Source organism: Thamnophis sirtalis, unplaced genomic scaffold (assembly GCF_051295495.1).
Source record: "Thamnophis sirtalis isolate CommonGarterSnake01/CBP01778 unplaced genomic scaffold, rThaSir2_p1.2 scaffold_13, whole genome shotgun sequence".
Taxonomy (NCBI): Eukaryota; Metazoa; Chordata; class Lepidosauria; order Squamata; family Natricidae; genus Thamnophis; species Thamnophis sirtalis.
The window spans coordinates 54,263,427-54,280,752 of NW_028261393.1; the positions used below are offsets into that span (position 1 = coordinate 54,263,427).

Genomic DNA, 17,326 nt, shown 5'->3' on the forward strand with positions numbered 1-17,326 from the left:
TATCTATCTATCTATCTATCTATCTATCTATCTATCTATCATCTATCTATCTATCATCTATCTAATCTATCTTTCTATCTATATCTATCTCTCCCTCCCTCCCTCTCTCTATATCTATCTCTCCCTCTCTCTATATCTATCTATCTATCTATCTATCTATCTATCTATCTATCTATCTATCTATCTATCTATCTATCTATCATCTATCTATCTATCTGGGTAAAATGAGGACCCAGACTGTGGGGGCAATATGCTGACTCTGTAAACCGCTTAGAGAGGGCTGAAAGCCCTATGAAGCGGTATATAAGTCTAACTGCTATTGCTATCTATCTATCTATCTATCTATCTATCTATCTATCTATCTATCTATCTATCTATATCTATCTCTCTCTCCCTCCCTCTCTCTATATCTATCTCTCCCTCTCTCTATATCTATCTATCTATCTATCTATCTATCTATCTATCTATCTATCTATCTATCTATCTATCTATCTATCTATCTATCTATCTATCTATCTATCTGGGTAAAATGAGGACCCAGACTGTGGGGGCAATATGCTGACTCTGTAAACCGCTTAGAGAGGGCTGAAAGCCCTATGAAGCGGTATATAAGTCTTTAAAATAAAATAAAAAATAAAATAAATAAAACGGCGGAAAAGTTGGGTCCAACTTCAGTTGACTCTTCCAGGACGGAGAGGAAGGAGAAAACCCCGTCGTTCAAACTTTGCAAGGGACGGAACCGCAAGCTGGGAAAAAGCGGGCGCGGGAAGCCAGAAACGCGTCTTTCGGCTACGCGGCTTCCCTCTAGAAGCCGTCCCCACGGACAGCCCCGACCCGTGTCTCCGCCCGCGCCGAGACACGTGAAGAACGCTGGCAGGCCCGCTGTGGAGTCCACGGGCTGGGCCGAAGGCTGCACCCGCAGCCGGGAGCCCCGAAGGAAGCCCAAGTCGCCCAAGGGGGAAAGTTTGGGGAGGGGGTCGTTGGACGCTCGCCCGAGGAGGCGCAGCCCAGACCCCTCGCCGCCAGCGCTCCGGAGCCTCGCCCCCCGAGGGGCTTCGGGCGGCTTTGGGTGTCCGATCTCCCCCCCCCCAATCCCTCCCCCCCCCCGGGGACGGTTGTCTGCTGCGGCCCGAGTGCAGCGTTTCTAGTCCTCAAGATCGCGAGGGGGAGTGCCTGGCAGCCGCTTCCCGGTCGGCCGCCGGCCAGTCCGCCCGCTCGGAAAGTTGGAGGCGGCCCCTTCGGCCGCCGCTCTTCCCGCCCTTCCTCCGGCCAGGGCGGGCCGGCCCAACCCTCGCCCCTCGCCCGCCTTCCTCCCGAGGACGCGCAGCCCGGCCCGATGAGCAGCCGCGAGGGTAAGGGGCGCCGGCCCTAGGTGGGGGTCGGGGGTCGGGCGGGCTGAAGCGCTGCGGCGCAACCCGCGGGGCCGGCGCGATCCGGGGCTGCTCGGAAGGAGCTTCTGGGCCGCTGGGACCCCCCTTTCCCCCCCTCTTGCAGGGGCCCAGAAGCAGCGGCCTTTCCGGGCGCCGGACTCGGACCGGCTGGGCAGGAACTTTCTCCACTTTTCCGGATAGGGTGGAGGAGAGGGAAGCGGGGCCGGGGACTTCCCAGCAGGAGTTCCGGAGGCGCTCAAGTCGTCCAGGCGGCGCCCGGAGCTTCGGGAGCGGGGCTGGGAAGGGAGTCGGGGAGCCCCCGTGCCGGCCCTGAGAGGCTCCTGGCGACCCCCGTCTCCCGCCCGCGTGTGTGGACTTCCACCGCCGGATTCTTTGCTCCTTTCCCGCCCCTTCCCCCCGAGGTTGCCCCTGCTAGAGGGTCTGCAGTCAGGCCTCGATCTCCCCTAACCCTAACGTGCCATTCATGAGGACTAGTCGTGCTTCTAGTCCTCATGAATGCCACGTTTCTTTGGAAAAGCTGCTCACCTTTTCCTTCTGCCCTGGGAGGCCACCTAACCTTGAGCCCTGAAGGTGGTGCTGAGCCAAGAGGGTCTCCAAGGGATGGACCTGAAAGAGGAAACAGCTACCTATTTCCATGACTTTTTTGGGGGGGGCATTTACAGAGCCCTCAGGTTAGGGCATTGCTGGGGGTCTTGTAGGCCTAGGGGTGCACGGAGAGCATACAGGGGCCCTTTGGGTGAGGGGTCGGGTGGACCCTTCCCAGAGTGAGATTCTGGGCTCCCTCTGGACTTCAGAGAGGGAAGGGGGTGGTGGTCTTCTTGCTAGCCAGGGAGAGCAGGCGGTGGGGCAGGTCTGGGCATCGTCCTGGTCCTGGCCCTTCTCCGGATGAAATGCTGAGAGGGGGGGTTGCATGGGGGGAAGAAAGCGAGGATGAGGAAGGCCAGGAGTCTTCCCATCCATGCAAGGCTGCCCTTCTGGAAGCTGAGCTGAAGCTGGCAGCACCTTCAATCCCCCTCCACCACCCCCTGAGAACTTGGGGTCCCTCCCAGTGGTGGGTTTCAAAATTTTTCAGGTCCACTGGTGGAACCTCTTCCCGATTTGATGAACCGGTTCTACCGAAGAGGGGCGAACTGGTAGGAACCCACCTCTCTCTCCCTCCAAAAGAGATCCCTTCCGAGTGGAGAACCGGTCCTGGTTAGACAAACCTCCCATCCAGACCAGCCCACTCTAGCTGGGACCCCTGGGACCGCCAGCGCTGCCCTTTGGGGCTCTCCAGGGGACAAAACAGCCCAGATTGTGTGAATGCGGATCCTGGGTTCTGAGCCCTGTTAGGAAAGGTGGAGAGACAAGGAAGTGGCCTCTGCCAGTTGCAGGAACCTGCCTGTGCCATGTATCCTGGCTGGGGAGGGGGGGTGTTGCTGGATAGAGCCCCCCCTCTGTCCCGGGTCTCCCTCAAGCTTTGTTCTTGCCTTGCAGATACCCAGCGAGCTGTGGCGATCCTGGCCCGCTATCGGGGCATTCTGCAGTCCCCGGCCGAGCAGCCTCTGCGAGCCTCGATCGAGAAAGTGACCCGTATATTTCAGAGCGAGCTTTTCCAGGCCCTGCTGGGTAAGGGGGGGGGAGCTGGCAACAGCCGGGCATGCAGGCCGTGCCCCTCCTGGGGGTGCACCTGGGCATAGGCTCCCTTAAACCAGAGCCGCTGCCTGGCGGGGGTGGGGGGCCGCCCACAAAGATAGCCGTCTCTACAGAGGACATTCTCTGGGCAGCTGAGCCTGGGGGCCCCGGAGAGCCTTCTCAGGGGGGGGGCCACGATTGCTCCCTCTGCTGGCTAAGCTCCGGGCTCCATGCGGGGTAGAGCTCCTTTTTAGCTCTGCGGGTGAGACCCCCCACCCCACCCCCTGGCTCTTCCTGCCTGGCTCCCTCAGCCGGGAGGATGCACCTGTGGCCCTTGCAGGGATGCCAGGGAGCCAGCTCTCCCTTTGACCACTCTGGATTCTGCTGAGGGGCTGCAGGGAGGAGCGGTGACCTCTGGGAATGGCATTTGGGAGGGTCGGCTCTTCCCACCCTGGGGAGGGAGAAGAAGGTGCATTGGGGGGGGAGGCTCAGCCTAGGGGCCTTGCTTGCTGCTGGCCTGGAAAAGTTCCCGGGAAAAGCTGATAGTGTCTCCCTCAGACACCGTGGGCCTGCCTGAATGGCGTCCCAGGATGCTTAGAGGTTCTTTTTTTGGGGGGGGGAAGGGGCTCCTCTGCCAGGGGGCAAGGCAGGAGGGTCTCCTGAGCTGGACTCTCAAGGCGCCTTTCGGTCTGTCCCCCCCCCAGACATCCAGGAGTGCTATAAGCTGAGCGTGCTCCCTGCTTGCCAGCAAAATGGATCCGCTGGTCTGGGGCCCGGGGGGTCCTCCAAGAGCCAGGATGTTGCTGACCCAGGGGGCCAAGAGGGCCACCCACTGCAGGTGAGACTGAGGGGCTCCTGTTCCTCTCCTTTTTCCTTTCTTTTCCCCTTCCCCTTCTTTTATCTTCCTTCCCTTCCTCCTTTTATCTTCCTTTCCTTCTCTTTTCCTTTTATCTTCCTTTCCTTTCCTTCCTTCTTCTTTTATCTTCCTTCCCTTCCCTTTTCCTTCTTTTATCTTCCTTTCCTTCCCTTCCTCCTTTTATCTTCCTTCCCTTTCTTCTTTTTTCCTTTCCTTCCCTTTTCCTTCTTTTATCTTCCTTTCCTTCCCTTCCTCCTTCTTTTATCTTCCTTCCCTTCCCTTCCTCCTTTTATCTTCCTTTCCTTCCCTTCCTCCTTTTATCTTCCTTCCCTTTCTTCTTTTATCTTCCTTTCCTTCCCTTCCTCCTTTTATCTTCCTTCCCTTTCTTCTTTTATCTTCCTTTCCTTCCCTTTTCCTTCTTTTATCTTCCTTCCCTTCCCTTTTCCTTCTTTTATCTTCCTTCCCTTTCTTCTTTTATCTTTTATCTTCCTTTCCTTCCCTTTTCCTTCTTTTATCTTCCCTTTTCCTTCTTTTATCTTCCCTTCCTTCCCTTACTCCTTCTTTTAACCTCCTTTCCTTCTCTTCCCTTCCTCCTTCTTTTAACCTCCTTTCCTTCTCTTCCCTTCCTCCTCCTTTTATCTTCTTTCTCTTCCCTTCCTTTTATCTTCCTTTCCTTTCTCATTTTTCCTTTCACACCTCTTCTAGCTCCCTGGACCCCTGTTACCAGGGGTGAGAAGCTGCCCTTAGACTGGGGCCAAGCCCTTTTGCCCCAATTCTCCCTTTGGCTCTGTGACAGTGTGCCTTTCCCTTCCCTCCTTCCCTTTTGTCTGCAGAGCTGGGCAGAAGCACGTGGGGAGAACCTTTTCCACCGGAGTCCAATGCGGAAGCCCCAGGGCTCCTCTGGCCTTTCTTTTTGCCTTTCTCCAGGCGGTGGTGGACCCTGGGGGAATCCCAGGTGCTGCAGCGGCCCTTTTATTCCCCTGCCATGATTGGAGGCTGCCCTGGGCACCCACCGAGACTGGCACCGGTGGAGGGGGCATGGTGGGAGGCAGGTCCACAATTTGGGCATTAGAGTGGTGTTAGATTGGGTGAACGGAGGAGGCATATGGAATTTCTTGGCCCCGTATTTATTTTGAGTACAGTCAATCCATCTATTCCACTCCAGTTTATATCTTCTCATTTGAATGGTCCTTGAGATATGCTGATATTTTAGCCATCTTTGCTAGGTTTGTTACTTTTAATGTCCATTCTTGAATAGTAGGCAAGTCTTCCTTCTTCCAGTATTGCGCCACCGGCAGTCTTGCTGCGGTTATTAAATGCAAAATCAAGTTAGTCTCCATAACTGTACAATCAGTAATTATACCTAAGAAGAATAAGTGCGGGGTAAACGTTATCCTTTTTTTAAAGAACGTTTTGCATAATCCACCATATTTTTATCCAAAATGCTTTTACCTTTTTACAAGTCCACCATATATGTTGGTATGTAGCATCGAAACAATCACATCTCCAGCATTTAGGTTGTAAATTCGGATACATACAGGCCAGTTTTTTAGGATCTAAATGCCATCTATAAAACATCTTATAAAAGTTTTCTCTCAAATTTTGGGCTTGTGTAAATTTTACGTTTCTCACCCAAATCTTTCCCCATGTATCCAACATTATTGGTTCTTCAAAATTTTGTGCCCACTTTATCATACAGTCTTTAACTAATTCTGTTTCCGAATCCATTTCTATTAATGCGTTATAACAACAACTCTTTATTCAGTGACTGCTATCTACAATCCAGGGAAGGTTCTGTCCTGCAGAAGTCCTTTTATAAACCCTCCGGCAGGGTTTTTGGCCAATCAGATTTAAATGAGGGAAATATACAAAGAAAATTAAGTACATATTCACACATCTGCTAACTACAGCTAGAATAGCATTTGCCCAATGCTGGGAAACAAAATAATACCCCCTCGGACGAATTAGTGATTAAAAAAAAAACCTTTGGATTGTGCAGAGATGGAGAAATTAACACTGAAATTAAAAGATAAAGAAGAGTCGGAATGTTATGAAATTTGGAACAATTTGGTACAAATGGCTGCAAAACAAGAATAAAAATTAATTAAGCCAAAAAACAATATATATATATAAATATATATAGAACTGTGTATAAAGGTGTGCAAATATAGAAGCGAAATATTATATACATGTACAGGTATAATGACATAACAATGTTGATGTAATGACTGTAAGGTGGTGTAGAAGGTTCCACCACAAAACCGCGGTCGACTAAAGCGCGCTCGACGAAAGCGCGTACCTGACGTCATCACAGCGCGACGAAAACATCACGCTGTGAGCAGTAAAGTTAAAATTAACGCGAAAACCTTACCCTAACCCCCCCAAACCTAACCCTAAACCTAACCCTAAACCTAACCCTAAACCCAACCCTTAACCTAACCCTAAACCTAACCCTAAACCTAACCCTAAACCTAACCCTTAACCTAACCCTTAACCTAACCCTAAACCTAACCCTAACCCTAACCCTTAACCTAACTCTAAACCTAACCCTAAACCCAACCCTTAACCTAACCCTAAACCTAACCCTAAACCTAACCCTAAACCCAACCCTTAACCTAACCCTAAACCTAACCCTAAACCTAACCCTAAACCCAACCCTTAACCTAACCCTAAACCTAACCCTAAACCTAACCCTAAACCTAACCCTTAACCTAACGCTAACCCTTAACCTAACCCTAAACCTAACCCTAAACCTAACCCTTAACCTAACCCTAAACCTAACCCTAAACCCAACCCTTAACCTAACCCTAAACCTAACCCTAAACCTAACCCTTAACCTAACCCTTAACCTAACCCTAAACCTAACCCTAACCCTAACCCTTAACCTAACTCTAAACCTAACCCTAAACCCAACCCTTAACCTAACCCTAAACCTAACCCTAAACCTAACCCTAAACCCAACCCTTAACCTAACCCTAAACCTAACCCTAAACCTAACCCTAAACCCAACCCTTAACCTAACCCTAAACCTAACCCTAAACCTAACCCTAAACCTAACCCTTAACCTAACGCTAACCCTTAACCTAACCCTAAACCTAACCCTAAACCTAACCCTTAACCTAACCCTAAACCTAACCCTAAACCCAACCCTTAACCTAACCCTAAACCTAACCCTAAACCTAACCCTAAACCTAACCCTAAACCTAACCCTTAACCTAACGCTAACCCTTAACCTAACCCTAAACCTAACCCTTAACCTAACGCTAACCCTTAACCTAACCCTAAACCTAACCCTAACGCTTAACGTAACCCTAAACCTAACCCTTAACTTTACGTGAATCGGCTTGCTTTCAAAGCGCTTTTTAAAGCGCCCTTTTTTCTCCGCGGTCGTATTTGTCACGCTGCTGATGACGTCAGGTACGCGCTTTAATCGGGCGCGCTTTAGTGGACCGCGGTTTTGTCGTGCCACGGTGTAGAAGGGGAAAAATAATAATAAAAAATCTGCTTAAATGAGTCCCTGCTGGTAGCAGAGGACCTTGGTGGAAACTGCATGCATTCAAAGTACTTAACATATTCAAAGTACTTAACAGGTAGCTCCTCCCCACAGCCTCCCCCCTTTCCCTCCCCCTTTTGCCTCCCATCATCTCCTGGCTTCCCAATGTCCAAGGCCAAGAAGGAGACCCCCGGCTGGTCAGTGGCAGGGGTGGGCTCTGCTCCCCTTCCAGGCTGACCTTGAGGGGCCTCCTCAACAAGCTGTGTTTTAATTGGCCGAGCCTGAAAAAAAATGAGGGCCTGTGCTTTTTCAGTGCTTATTTTGTGAAAGGGGAAAGCACGGGGCTCCCATCCTCATGGCAACAGCAGGCACGGTGGAGGCTTGTCACCCGGTCAGTGGCTTAGGCGCCCGGAGGAACAGATTTGAGAAAAAGTGACTTCCAGGAGGAAGGATTATTAGCAAATGCCTCCGTAGCTCTCTCGGGCGCTGCTAATCAGCGTGAATTTTAGGCAAGGGTGCAAATAAATCTTCCAAGCCTTCAAAAGCATCTCAGATGCCTCCATGATACTCAGTGGAGTTACAGGGAATATCAGTAAAAAGAGGCTTCCCCCCCCTTCCGCCTTGTGCCTCCTTAGGATGGCTGAGAATCTAGGGAGGGGGGGGGATTTGGCTGATGCAGCCAGGGCTAACCTGGGTGTGTGTGTGCATGGGCCCCAGGGGGAGGGTGTCGAATCCTTTGCAACTCGGTGGGCTTTTCCCTCTGGTTGCTGAGGAATCCCACAATCCCAGGTGAGGCCAGAGTGGGCACAGACTGTTTGCCTTTCAGAATGGAAGCCCCCCCTTTTCCTCTCTACCCCAGAGTTCATTGTTTTTATTTTCAACCTTCCAGGGAAGAGCAACGGGGGCCGTAGAGGCAGAACCGGTGCCCCAGTTGGTGAGAGTGACCCAGAGCAGGATGGAGCTGCCCGCACAAGTCTGCAGCCTGGTGGTGGTGGGGGTCAGCGGCGTCTTGCCCAAGGTGAGGGTCTCAATGCTGCAGAGAATAGGCCAAGTATATTGATATATTGAATAGGCCAAGTATATTGATATATTGAATAGGCCAAGTATATTGATATATTGAATAGGCCAAGTATATTGATTTATTGAATAGGCCAAGTATATTGATATATTGAATAGGCCAAGTGTATTGATATATTGAATAGGCCAAGTATATTGATATATTGAATAGGCCAAGTGTATTGATATATTGAATAGGCCAAGTATATTGATATGTAGCGGAAATACACCAAGGAGCGGAGGAGTGGGAAAGAAGAAAGATGGGCAGAGAGGGGTGGGAGAGAGGATGGGAGGGAGGGTGAGAAGGAAGGGAGGGAGTGGATGTGGAGAGAGGAGTGGTAGAGGGGGAGGGGAAGTAGGGTAGAGGGGGATGATGGAGGGAAGATAGAAAGTTGGAGGGGGTGGAAGAAAGAGGTGTATGGAGGGCGGAAGAGTTATATTGGGTTTCTATTTTCTGGGGCCTTGTTGACAAGAGGAATTGATGCAATTATTGTTTAATGGTGTTGGCTATGTCCAGTATACATGTGAGTGTATGAAAATAAAAATTAAAAAATTTGTGAGAAAAAAAAATGCTGCAGAGAAGCAGCTGGGGGAGGTTGGGGGGGGGGCAAAACCAGGAATGGGAGCAGTAGGGCTCGGCCTCCTGTGAAATGAGGAGATCTGGGGGGTGGTGGGGGGGTGAGAACAAGGCTGGGAGAAGATCCAGTGGGATCCAGAGAGGAGGGGGCAGGAGAATTGTGTGTGTATGTGTGAAACTAATTTCTCTCTGGAGTCCAGTTGTGTTTAAGAGCCCTTGGGGCAGCCTGCTTTGCTCTTCCCCTTAAACCAGCAGCCCCTCCCTCCCCAAGGAAAAAAAAACTTAGCAAGCTGAACTCAAAGGGGTGTCCTGCCATTTTTCTTGCATGAAGGTCTCCACGCATCAATCACACTCCTAGAGTCTTTGGTCCCGCCGGTTCTGGAAGTCAGCAATGTTAAGGTTTGGGGAGGGGGGGTGGGGTGGGGGGAGAATGACAGTGAATGAGGGCATAGCTGAATCCTGCTTCTGCCCCCAGATTGCATGCTCAGAGCATCCCTCGTTTGATTGCAAGCACAGCCAGTGGTTCTGTGCTGTCGGAAGGCCAGCTGTTATCTGGGAGTGTCCGTCAGCCTCCTGAGTGTCAAAAAAAAATGGAGTTTGGGGGGGGGTGTTGATGGTCCTCCTTGCAGCGGAGGGGAGAGCCCAGGTTTGGGCCACGAGCGCGCAGCGGATTTCACGTGGGCTCCTTCCTCTCCGGACATCTTCCGCGGCTGCTTAGCAACCCAGCTGCTGTTTGAATGGAGCCAGGCTGGCTGCAGGAATGGCAGAGGAGACCTTTCTTTTTGGGGGGGGGAGATTGGGAACCTCGAGTCTCACGTTGGTTTCAGCTGGGAGCTCCATCCTGTCCTGGGGTGTGTGTGGGGGGTCCAGCGTCCTGGCGTTTCTGGCTGGTCATTCCAGGCAGAAGCAAGGGCAGCTGGGTCCTCTGCCCCAGGGAGAGGCGCTTTTTGGGGGGCAGGCACGGGGACAAGGGGCAGAGGAGGGTCTCCTGGCTTCCTCCCTGCTCCAACTCCAAAGGTTGCTCCCCCCCCCCAATCTCCCCACCCCCACCCCACGCTCACTTTCAGGCCTCAGGACGTGGCTCCTCTCCTGAAGTGGAGGGAACAACCCTCTGCGGCCCCTGGTCGGCTCCGGAGCGCAGCCACGTGCCCAGCCGCCATTTCCAGTCCGGCAGTTCCCGGTAACTGGGGAGCAGGAAGATGAGAGGGGCCGGGGCAGAGCCTAACTGGGGGGCCTCCGAGCCCTGATTCAATCCTGCTTTCCCTCTGCACACCCCCCCCCCAGCCCCATCAGGACAAGATAACTTGCCCAGAGCCATCCCTTTTTCTGCACTCTCTTCCGAGGGGGGTGGGGGCAGCATGGTGGCCTATTGTAGCAAATACTTAGTGGCTATGAGAGAGATTCTATGCCAGTGTTTCTCAACCTTGTCCCACCTGAAGATGCGTGGACTTCAACTCCCAGAATTCCCCAGCCAGCATTCGCTGGCTGGGGGATTCTGGGAGTTGAAGTCCCCGCATCTTCAGGTGGGACAAGGTTGAGAAACACTGTTCTATGCCAACCCTCGTCTCTTCAGAGGATGTGGGGTGATTCCCTCCATTCAGAAGTGCTGCCCCACACATCTCTGGAGTGACGGGGGAAGCTTCTGTCCTGTCAGTTGTGTCTCCCCGGGGGGCAGATTCTCCAGGAGCAGCAGATTCTCCTGGGCAAGCTCTCCTCCAGGGGACGTTGATGGCGTTGGCATCCCAAGACGGCCTCGTGGCTTTGCATGCCATCCGGCCACTTGGGCATCACCGGGTTGGCAGGGAAGAATCGGCCAAAGAGGCAAAACCCACTGAAGTGGTGGGGGGGGGGGCGCTTTGTGGAAAGCCACCGAAAAGCCTGGAAATGGGATTCTGGTCAGCCCTCAGCGGTGCCTTTAAGAGATCCCTGCTGCTGGGATTCCAGCTTGCCGATTGGCTAGGAAGTGAGTGGGTGGGAGGGGGAGGGAACAGCCATTCAGAAATCTGTTGTATTACCTTCCTTCTTTAAAGGGGACCCAGGGAGGGGGGGGGTGTTTGAAGGAACAGCCTGCCTCCCCCCCACCTCTGCTTTTCCAGACCTTGAGATCCAGAGCCTGGAAGGACATTCAAGGGAGATCGCTGGAGGGGCGGCTGTTCCTGGATCTGGAAGGATGGGGAGGGGGGGGTGAGCTAGGAGGTGCCCACCCCAGCATAAGTGTGGAAGCCTCTCTGAAAGGAAATCCGACTTGTGAAGTCCGCTTCAATGCCACCGTGATGGGACTGGGGGTTTCCCCTGTGCTCAGAAGGGGCTTCCTGGGGCCTCGCGGAGCTGCTGACCATTGGCTCCCAAAGGCGATGAAGTTCCCCATTTGCATTCGCTAGGCTGGTGGTAGGACTCGCATAATGCTCATTTGCCCCCCCCCCTCCGTGAGGTCTTGATTTGGGCCCCAATGTCACCGTGGCGGCGCTTTGGAGGACCGAGTGTTAAACCCTCCAACAAGTTGCATCACCTCGTCCCTCTCCCTTTGGGGTTTAGCTCTGGGGATGAGGCCGCTTCCACCTTTTAATTGCCTCCGTTTCCCCTGGTCCTCTCTTGGGTTCCACCACAAAACCGCGTTCGACTAAAGGGTGCTCGACGAAACCGCGTAGCTGACGTCATCACAGGGCGACAACAGTGCGGAGACAGAAGCACGCTGTAAACGCTAAACCTAAAATTAACCCCTAAACCTAAACCTAACCCCCCCTAAACCTAATCCTAAACCTAACCCTAACCCTAAACCTAACCCTTAACCTAACCCTAACCCTTAACCTAACCCTAAACCTAACCCTTAACCTAACCCTAAACCTAACCCTAAAGCTAACCCTAAACCTAACCCTTAACCTAACCCTAAAACTAAACCTAACCCTTAACCTAACCCTAAACCTAACCCTAACCTTTAACCTAACCCTAACCCTAACCCTAAAGCTAACCCTAAAGCTAACCCTTAACCTAACCCTAACCCTAACCCTAACCCTAAACCCAGCCCTAAACCTAAGCCTTACCTTAACTTGAATCGGCTTGCTTTCAAAGCGCTATTTAAAGCGCCCTTCTTTCTCCGCGCTCGCTGTTGTCGCCCTGTTGATGACGTCAGCGACGCGGTTTCATCGGGCGCGCTTTAGTCGAGCGCGGTTTTGTCGTGCCACGCTCTCTTGGCAAGGGAGGCAGAAGGGCCACATCATGCCAGGGCTGGGCATGGTGGGCCTCGCTTTGGACGCCTGAGAAAGGAGCTCCAGAGTCCCTTGGAATTACGCCATCCTTCTTGTCTGGAGAGAGAGAGAGAGAGAGAGAGATATCCCACCCTTAGTAGGACGCAGAAGATCCCACCAAGGCAGTTGATTCAGTTTGGCTTCTGGAATAGGAAGTGGCTCACTGCAGTTCACAAAACAGGCTGAATGGTCATCCTAGTTTGCAACATCTTGGGGGAGAGAGAGAGTGTGTGTGTGTCCATCTCTCTAGGGGAAACCAACGAGGCTTAATGTGAGGCAGGGGTCCACCCAGTGTGGATTGCGTTGGTGGTCCTGGGACGTTTAGAACAGGATCCTCCAAATATTGATCAGCTGATCGGGTCCCGGAGGGTCACTTCTCCCCTGCAGGGAAGGTCCATTGCTGAAATTCTTTGGGGTCCACCTCCTTGCGCAGTTTGTGGGTGGCGTTGGATTGATTGTGGCAATTCTTGCCATGCGCTGTAATCAGGGCCGGATTTAGATGAAAAGAGGCCCTAGGCTATTCCACTTATGAGGCCCTTTCACCTCCCATTTTTAAGTTTGTAAATTACACGAGAGACAATAAAATACATCATTACTGTGATATATATCAATATATATCAATATATATAGCTGGCCTCCCGACGGAGGGCGGCTCTGCTCTGCGGCAAAGGCAGCGAGGCCAGCCGCCTCCCCTGCTGCGCTCAGCTGCCCGGCTCGGCCCCCTCGCTCTCACCTGCCTGGCCGCTGGTGGGCTCCGCGTCGACGGGGCGGCTACTGGGAGCGGCCGCGCCTCTCGCCCGACCGCCGGTGGCGGGAACGTGGGCGGGCTCCCCAACTGCCGCAGCGCTGGAGCGATCTTAACCAATACATTTTTATGTTTGTTTATTAGTCACGTGCGTAGAATTTCACCTTATTTTCGGTTCAGTGTTTTAGTGTTCACTGTTTTTAGAATAGTGTAATTTTAATTTTGCTAAACAATTTGAATGTAGGCCCCTCTTGATCTTGAGGCCCTAGGCTGAAGCCTAGTTAGCCTATAGGAAAATCCGGCCCTGTAATGGTTAAGGAAGGGGCATGTGCCACTTTGGAGTGGCATTCCAGTGGGCACAGTGGGCAACCGGGTAAAAATGGTCGTGTTTACATATACACGAGTGAAGATTGACTATGTTTCTGTCAGAGTAGCCCTTGTTTGGCATGAGGATGGGGGGCTGTTATAAGGTTTTGGAGAAGTGCAGCTCCAGGGAGCCCAGGGCTCAAATCCCACCCTCTGGATGTGGCCGGCCCCTCACTCCACCTGACACTTTCTGGGGCTGCTGTGAATATGACAAGAGGAGGTCCAGGGTGGAGAAGAACATCAGTGGTCTTATGGGAGGTTCCCACTGGGAGAGAGGTGGGGGGTTCGGGTACAGGTCAGGGCTCCCCGTGCTGCCCAAGGCTTGATTGAGGAGGATTCTTCTTCTTTTTTTAATTTTTATTTTAAACACATCAACAGAAACAGACACATGACTTAAAACAACATAGGAACAAGAAGTGGCGCAGTGGTTAAATGCAGCACTGCAGGCTACTGCTAGATCAGCAGGTCAGCGGTTCAAATCTCACCGGCTCAGGGTTGACTCAGCCTTCCATCCTTCCGAGGTGGGTAAAATGAGGACCCAGATTGTTGGGGGCAATATGCTGACTCTCTGTAAACCGCTTAGAGAGGCCTGAAAGGCCTATGAAGCGGTATATAAGTCTACTGCTATTGCTATTGCTAAGTTCCATCGTATATCATACAGCAATTCCGTCTCGGATTCTTTGCAGTTAGTGTTTTCCCTTTCTATACATTTCTATCTTGCATTCATGGTCCCCTTATTCGTTATCCATTTTTATGTACAATTCTTTATTAATTTATACTTAGCTATTTATAACAAAATATTGTTTACCTATATTGTGTTTTATATTCTTACTGTCATTTATTCTCTTACATACAATTATAGATATACATTCACATAGTTATTCTTTTTCTTTGTCATTATACTTTTGTTATTCCATTTAACAGGTTATAATATACAGTTTGAGTTGCTTTGTTTACCATCCCTTTCGCCTGTTGTAACACCACCTTATTTTCCCTTTCTTTTCTCCCTCCCTTCCTTCTCTACTTCCTTCCTTCCTCCTCTCCTTCCCCTTCTTTCTTCCCTTACCTCTCCCCTACTCCTACCCCCTCTCTTCCCCTTCCTGCCCTCTCTCCTTCTCTTTCTCTCCCTTCCACCCACCTCTCCTTTCCTCTTTCTCTCCCTTCCACCCATCTCTCCTTACCTCTTTCTTCTTCCCTTACCTCTCCTCCATTCTTCCTCTTTCTTTCCTGCCCTCTCGCCTTCTCTTTCTCTCCCTTCCACCCTCCTCTCCTTACCTCTTTCTTCTTCCCTTACCTCTCCTCCACTCTTCCTCTTTCTTTCCTGCCCTCTCTCCTTCTCTTTCTCTCCCTTCCACCCACTTCTCCTTACCTCTTTCTTCTTCCCTTACCTCTCCTCCACTCTTCCTCTTCCTTTCCTACTATCTCTCCTTCTCTTTCTCTCCCTTCCACCCTCCTCTTTTGAGGAGGATTCACCTTCCACTTCAATCTCATGGAGCCACAGACCGGACCATTGTCAGGTTTACCAGAGGCAGAAAAAAAAAGTGTCCCAAGTTGCTAAATTCAGGGTTTGGGGCTGGGCTAGGAACCCCACAATTCCCGATTAAGAAGCATAGCTAGCACGACTAATAATGGCCCCCAAAGACAAGCCTTATTAGTTGGAGGCTTTAAAAAAAAAGTATTTACTTTTATTTACATATTTGCATTATTACTTTTACAAATAACTCAAGGCAGTGCACAGATCTAATCCTCCTATTTCCCCCCCACAACAACCCTGTGAGGTGGATTGGGCTGAGAGGGGGGGGAGTGGGATTCACCCAAAGTCACCCACCCAGCCAGCTTTCCTGGCTGAGGTGGGACTTGAACTCACGGTCTCTCGTGCTTTGACGGGCCTTTGTGGGGGTTTGTTTCTCTCCTGAGAGGCATTTCTTGGATCTGAAGAGCAGAGGTGGCACAGTGGTTAGGATGCAGTATTGCAGGCCACTTCAGCTGAACTGCTAGCTGCAGTTCGGCGGTTCAAATCTCACCGGCTCAAGGTTGACTCAGCCTTCCATCCTTCCGAGGTGGATAAAATGAGGACCCGGATTGTTGGGGGCTGACTCTGTAAACCGCTTAGAGAGGGCTGAGAGCCCTATGAAGCGGTATATAAGTCTAATTGCTATTGCTATTGCGGTGGTGGTGGTGTGTGTGTGTGTGTGTGTCGGTAGAGAAGGTACTGTTGGAAGAAGAAGGGCCCTGGCCGAGTCGCAGGCCAGACTTTGAGAAGAAGAGGCTTCTCCTCCTTCGGTTTTTTTCTTCCCTGCGTGAGATAAAAATGCAAATTATTCTCCCGGCAGCTTCCACACTGGTCGAGGCTGCTCCGCTATTTCTATCAGGCTTGGTTCAGTTTGCACGTGATGTACAGGTGGAACCGGGTGTGAATCATGCTCCGTTTGTAAGCACCCGAGTGAGGATTTGGACCTTGGCGGGTTTGGGACCTGGTGCCCTGCCAGGATGCCATCTAAGAGTTCAGATTCTGTGCGCACTTTCAGAAAAGACCATTTCTAGGGAATTTCTTAGAGGGAGATAGATAGCCTTTGGAGGCCTGGCCGGCCTGGGCTCCCCCAGAGTTAGGTCTAGTTAACCCCAGGATGCCCCACAGCTGTGGGGAAGAGGGAAGGCGAGGGTGCCAAAGGGCAGCCAGAGAAGCAGCCCTTGGAGAGAGAGCCCTGACTTGGGCTAGGCCAGAGGTGGCAGCCGGCTGACCTTGGCTGACCTTGGGAAGCTGCTGGGGTCAGGGAGAAGAGGAGCCGGTCAACCGGGAGGAAGGAGGGTTAAGGGCTCCTCCGCTTCCAGTTGTGCCTTCGATGGGGAGGGATGACAGGACCCCAGTCAAAGCAGCTCCTCTGGACGCTGCAAGAAGAATCCAGGCCGGGGTTTCTTTGGCCTTTCCAGCCCAGCCCTGAAGGGGGGGGGCTTTCCCTTGCCTGGCCTACCTCGCAGGGCGAGTGTCCAGACAGAAGCGGGTGGAGAGGAGAGGCCCGGGCCGGCTCCTCCGCCTCCACCCCCGGGGCGGTGTGCGGGAGGGAGGGCGGCCGCTGCGCCTTTAAGGCCCCCTGCTTAACATGCTCGGCGCTGCTGCCGCGGCCCTGCGCCCCGATTGGCTGCGGCGCGGCGAACGGGAGCGGCGGGGCGAGCGCGATGCTCTGCCTTCCCCCTTTCCCGTCCAGGGAGCGCAGGCAGCGGCGGCGGCCCCTCCGCTCTCTCCAGCCGCGCCGGCAGCAGCAGCAGCAGCAGCAACAGCGGCAGCGGCCCCTTCCTCGCCAGCCCGCAGAAGCCCCCGCTCGCCCGGCCGCCCCTGGCAGCAGCAGCAGCAGCAGCAGCGACCGCGGCCGGCGGGAGCAGCAGTGGGCGCCCCCCTCCCCGGAGCTGGGCAGGCTCGGAGGGCTGGGCGATGCAGCGCGCCTGCCGCCGCCGCCGCGGTGATGCTGCGCTAGCGACGACGGCGGCGGCGTGGTCGGCGCGCCCGCGGAGGTGACGGGCTCGGCGGCGGCGGGCGGGCGGCGGGCGCGGCGCGCGGGGGCCGGCGGGGTCATTGTCTCGGCGCGGCCAAGATGCACAAGCACCACCACTGCTGCCGCTGCCCGGAGTGCTACGAGGTGACGCGCATGGCGGCCCTGCGGCGCATGGAGCCCCCCAGCTACGGCGAGTGGCAGCAGCACGAGCAGTTCGTCGGCGGCGGCGGCGGGGGCGGCGGCGGCGGGGGCGGCTACGGGGGCTACGGCTCGCAGACGCTGCCCTCGCAGCCCGGGGGCGCCACCCCCACGGCCCGCGCCAAGGGCAAGCTGGTGCCCACGGCCCGCGACAGCGCGCCCCCCGCGCCGCCCAAGCAGGGGCCGCCCAAGGGGGGCGGCGGGGCGGGCACCCCCAAGATCAACGGCAGCAGCCCTGCCTGGTGGCCCGAGTGCACCTGCTCCAACCGCGACTGGTATGAACAGGTGGGTGCC

General features: G+C 53.3%; 1 protein-coding gene across 4 annotated transcripts in view; it reads left to right on the top strand.

The window, feature by feature from the left end:
• Positions 1 to 1,208: 1,208 nt before the first annotated feature.
• DLG3 (discs large MAGUK scaffold protein 3) overlaps positions 1,209 to 17,326 on the top strand; it is a 52,299-nt gene continuing 36,181 nt past the window's right edge. For 2 of the 4 annotated variants that reach the window (XM_087727800.1, XM_087727802.1), the window contains exon 1: positions 16,919 to 17,317. In XM_087727800.1, the coding sequence (XP_087583926.1) occupies positions 16,934 to 17,317 (384 nt within the window). In that variant the 5' untranslated portion in view covers positions 16,919 to 16,933. Of the gene's footprint in view, positions 1,353 to 2,867; positions 3,000 to 3,709; positions 3,844 to 8,243; positions 8,373 to 16,918; positions 17,318 to 17,326 lie in introns of those variants that run through there. The other 2 variants (XM_087727801.1, XM_087727799.1) reach the window with 2 other exon arrangements.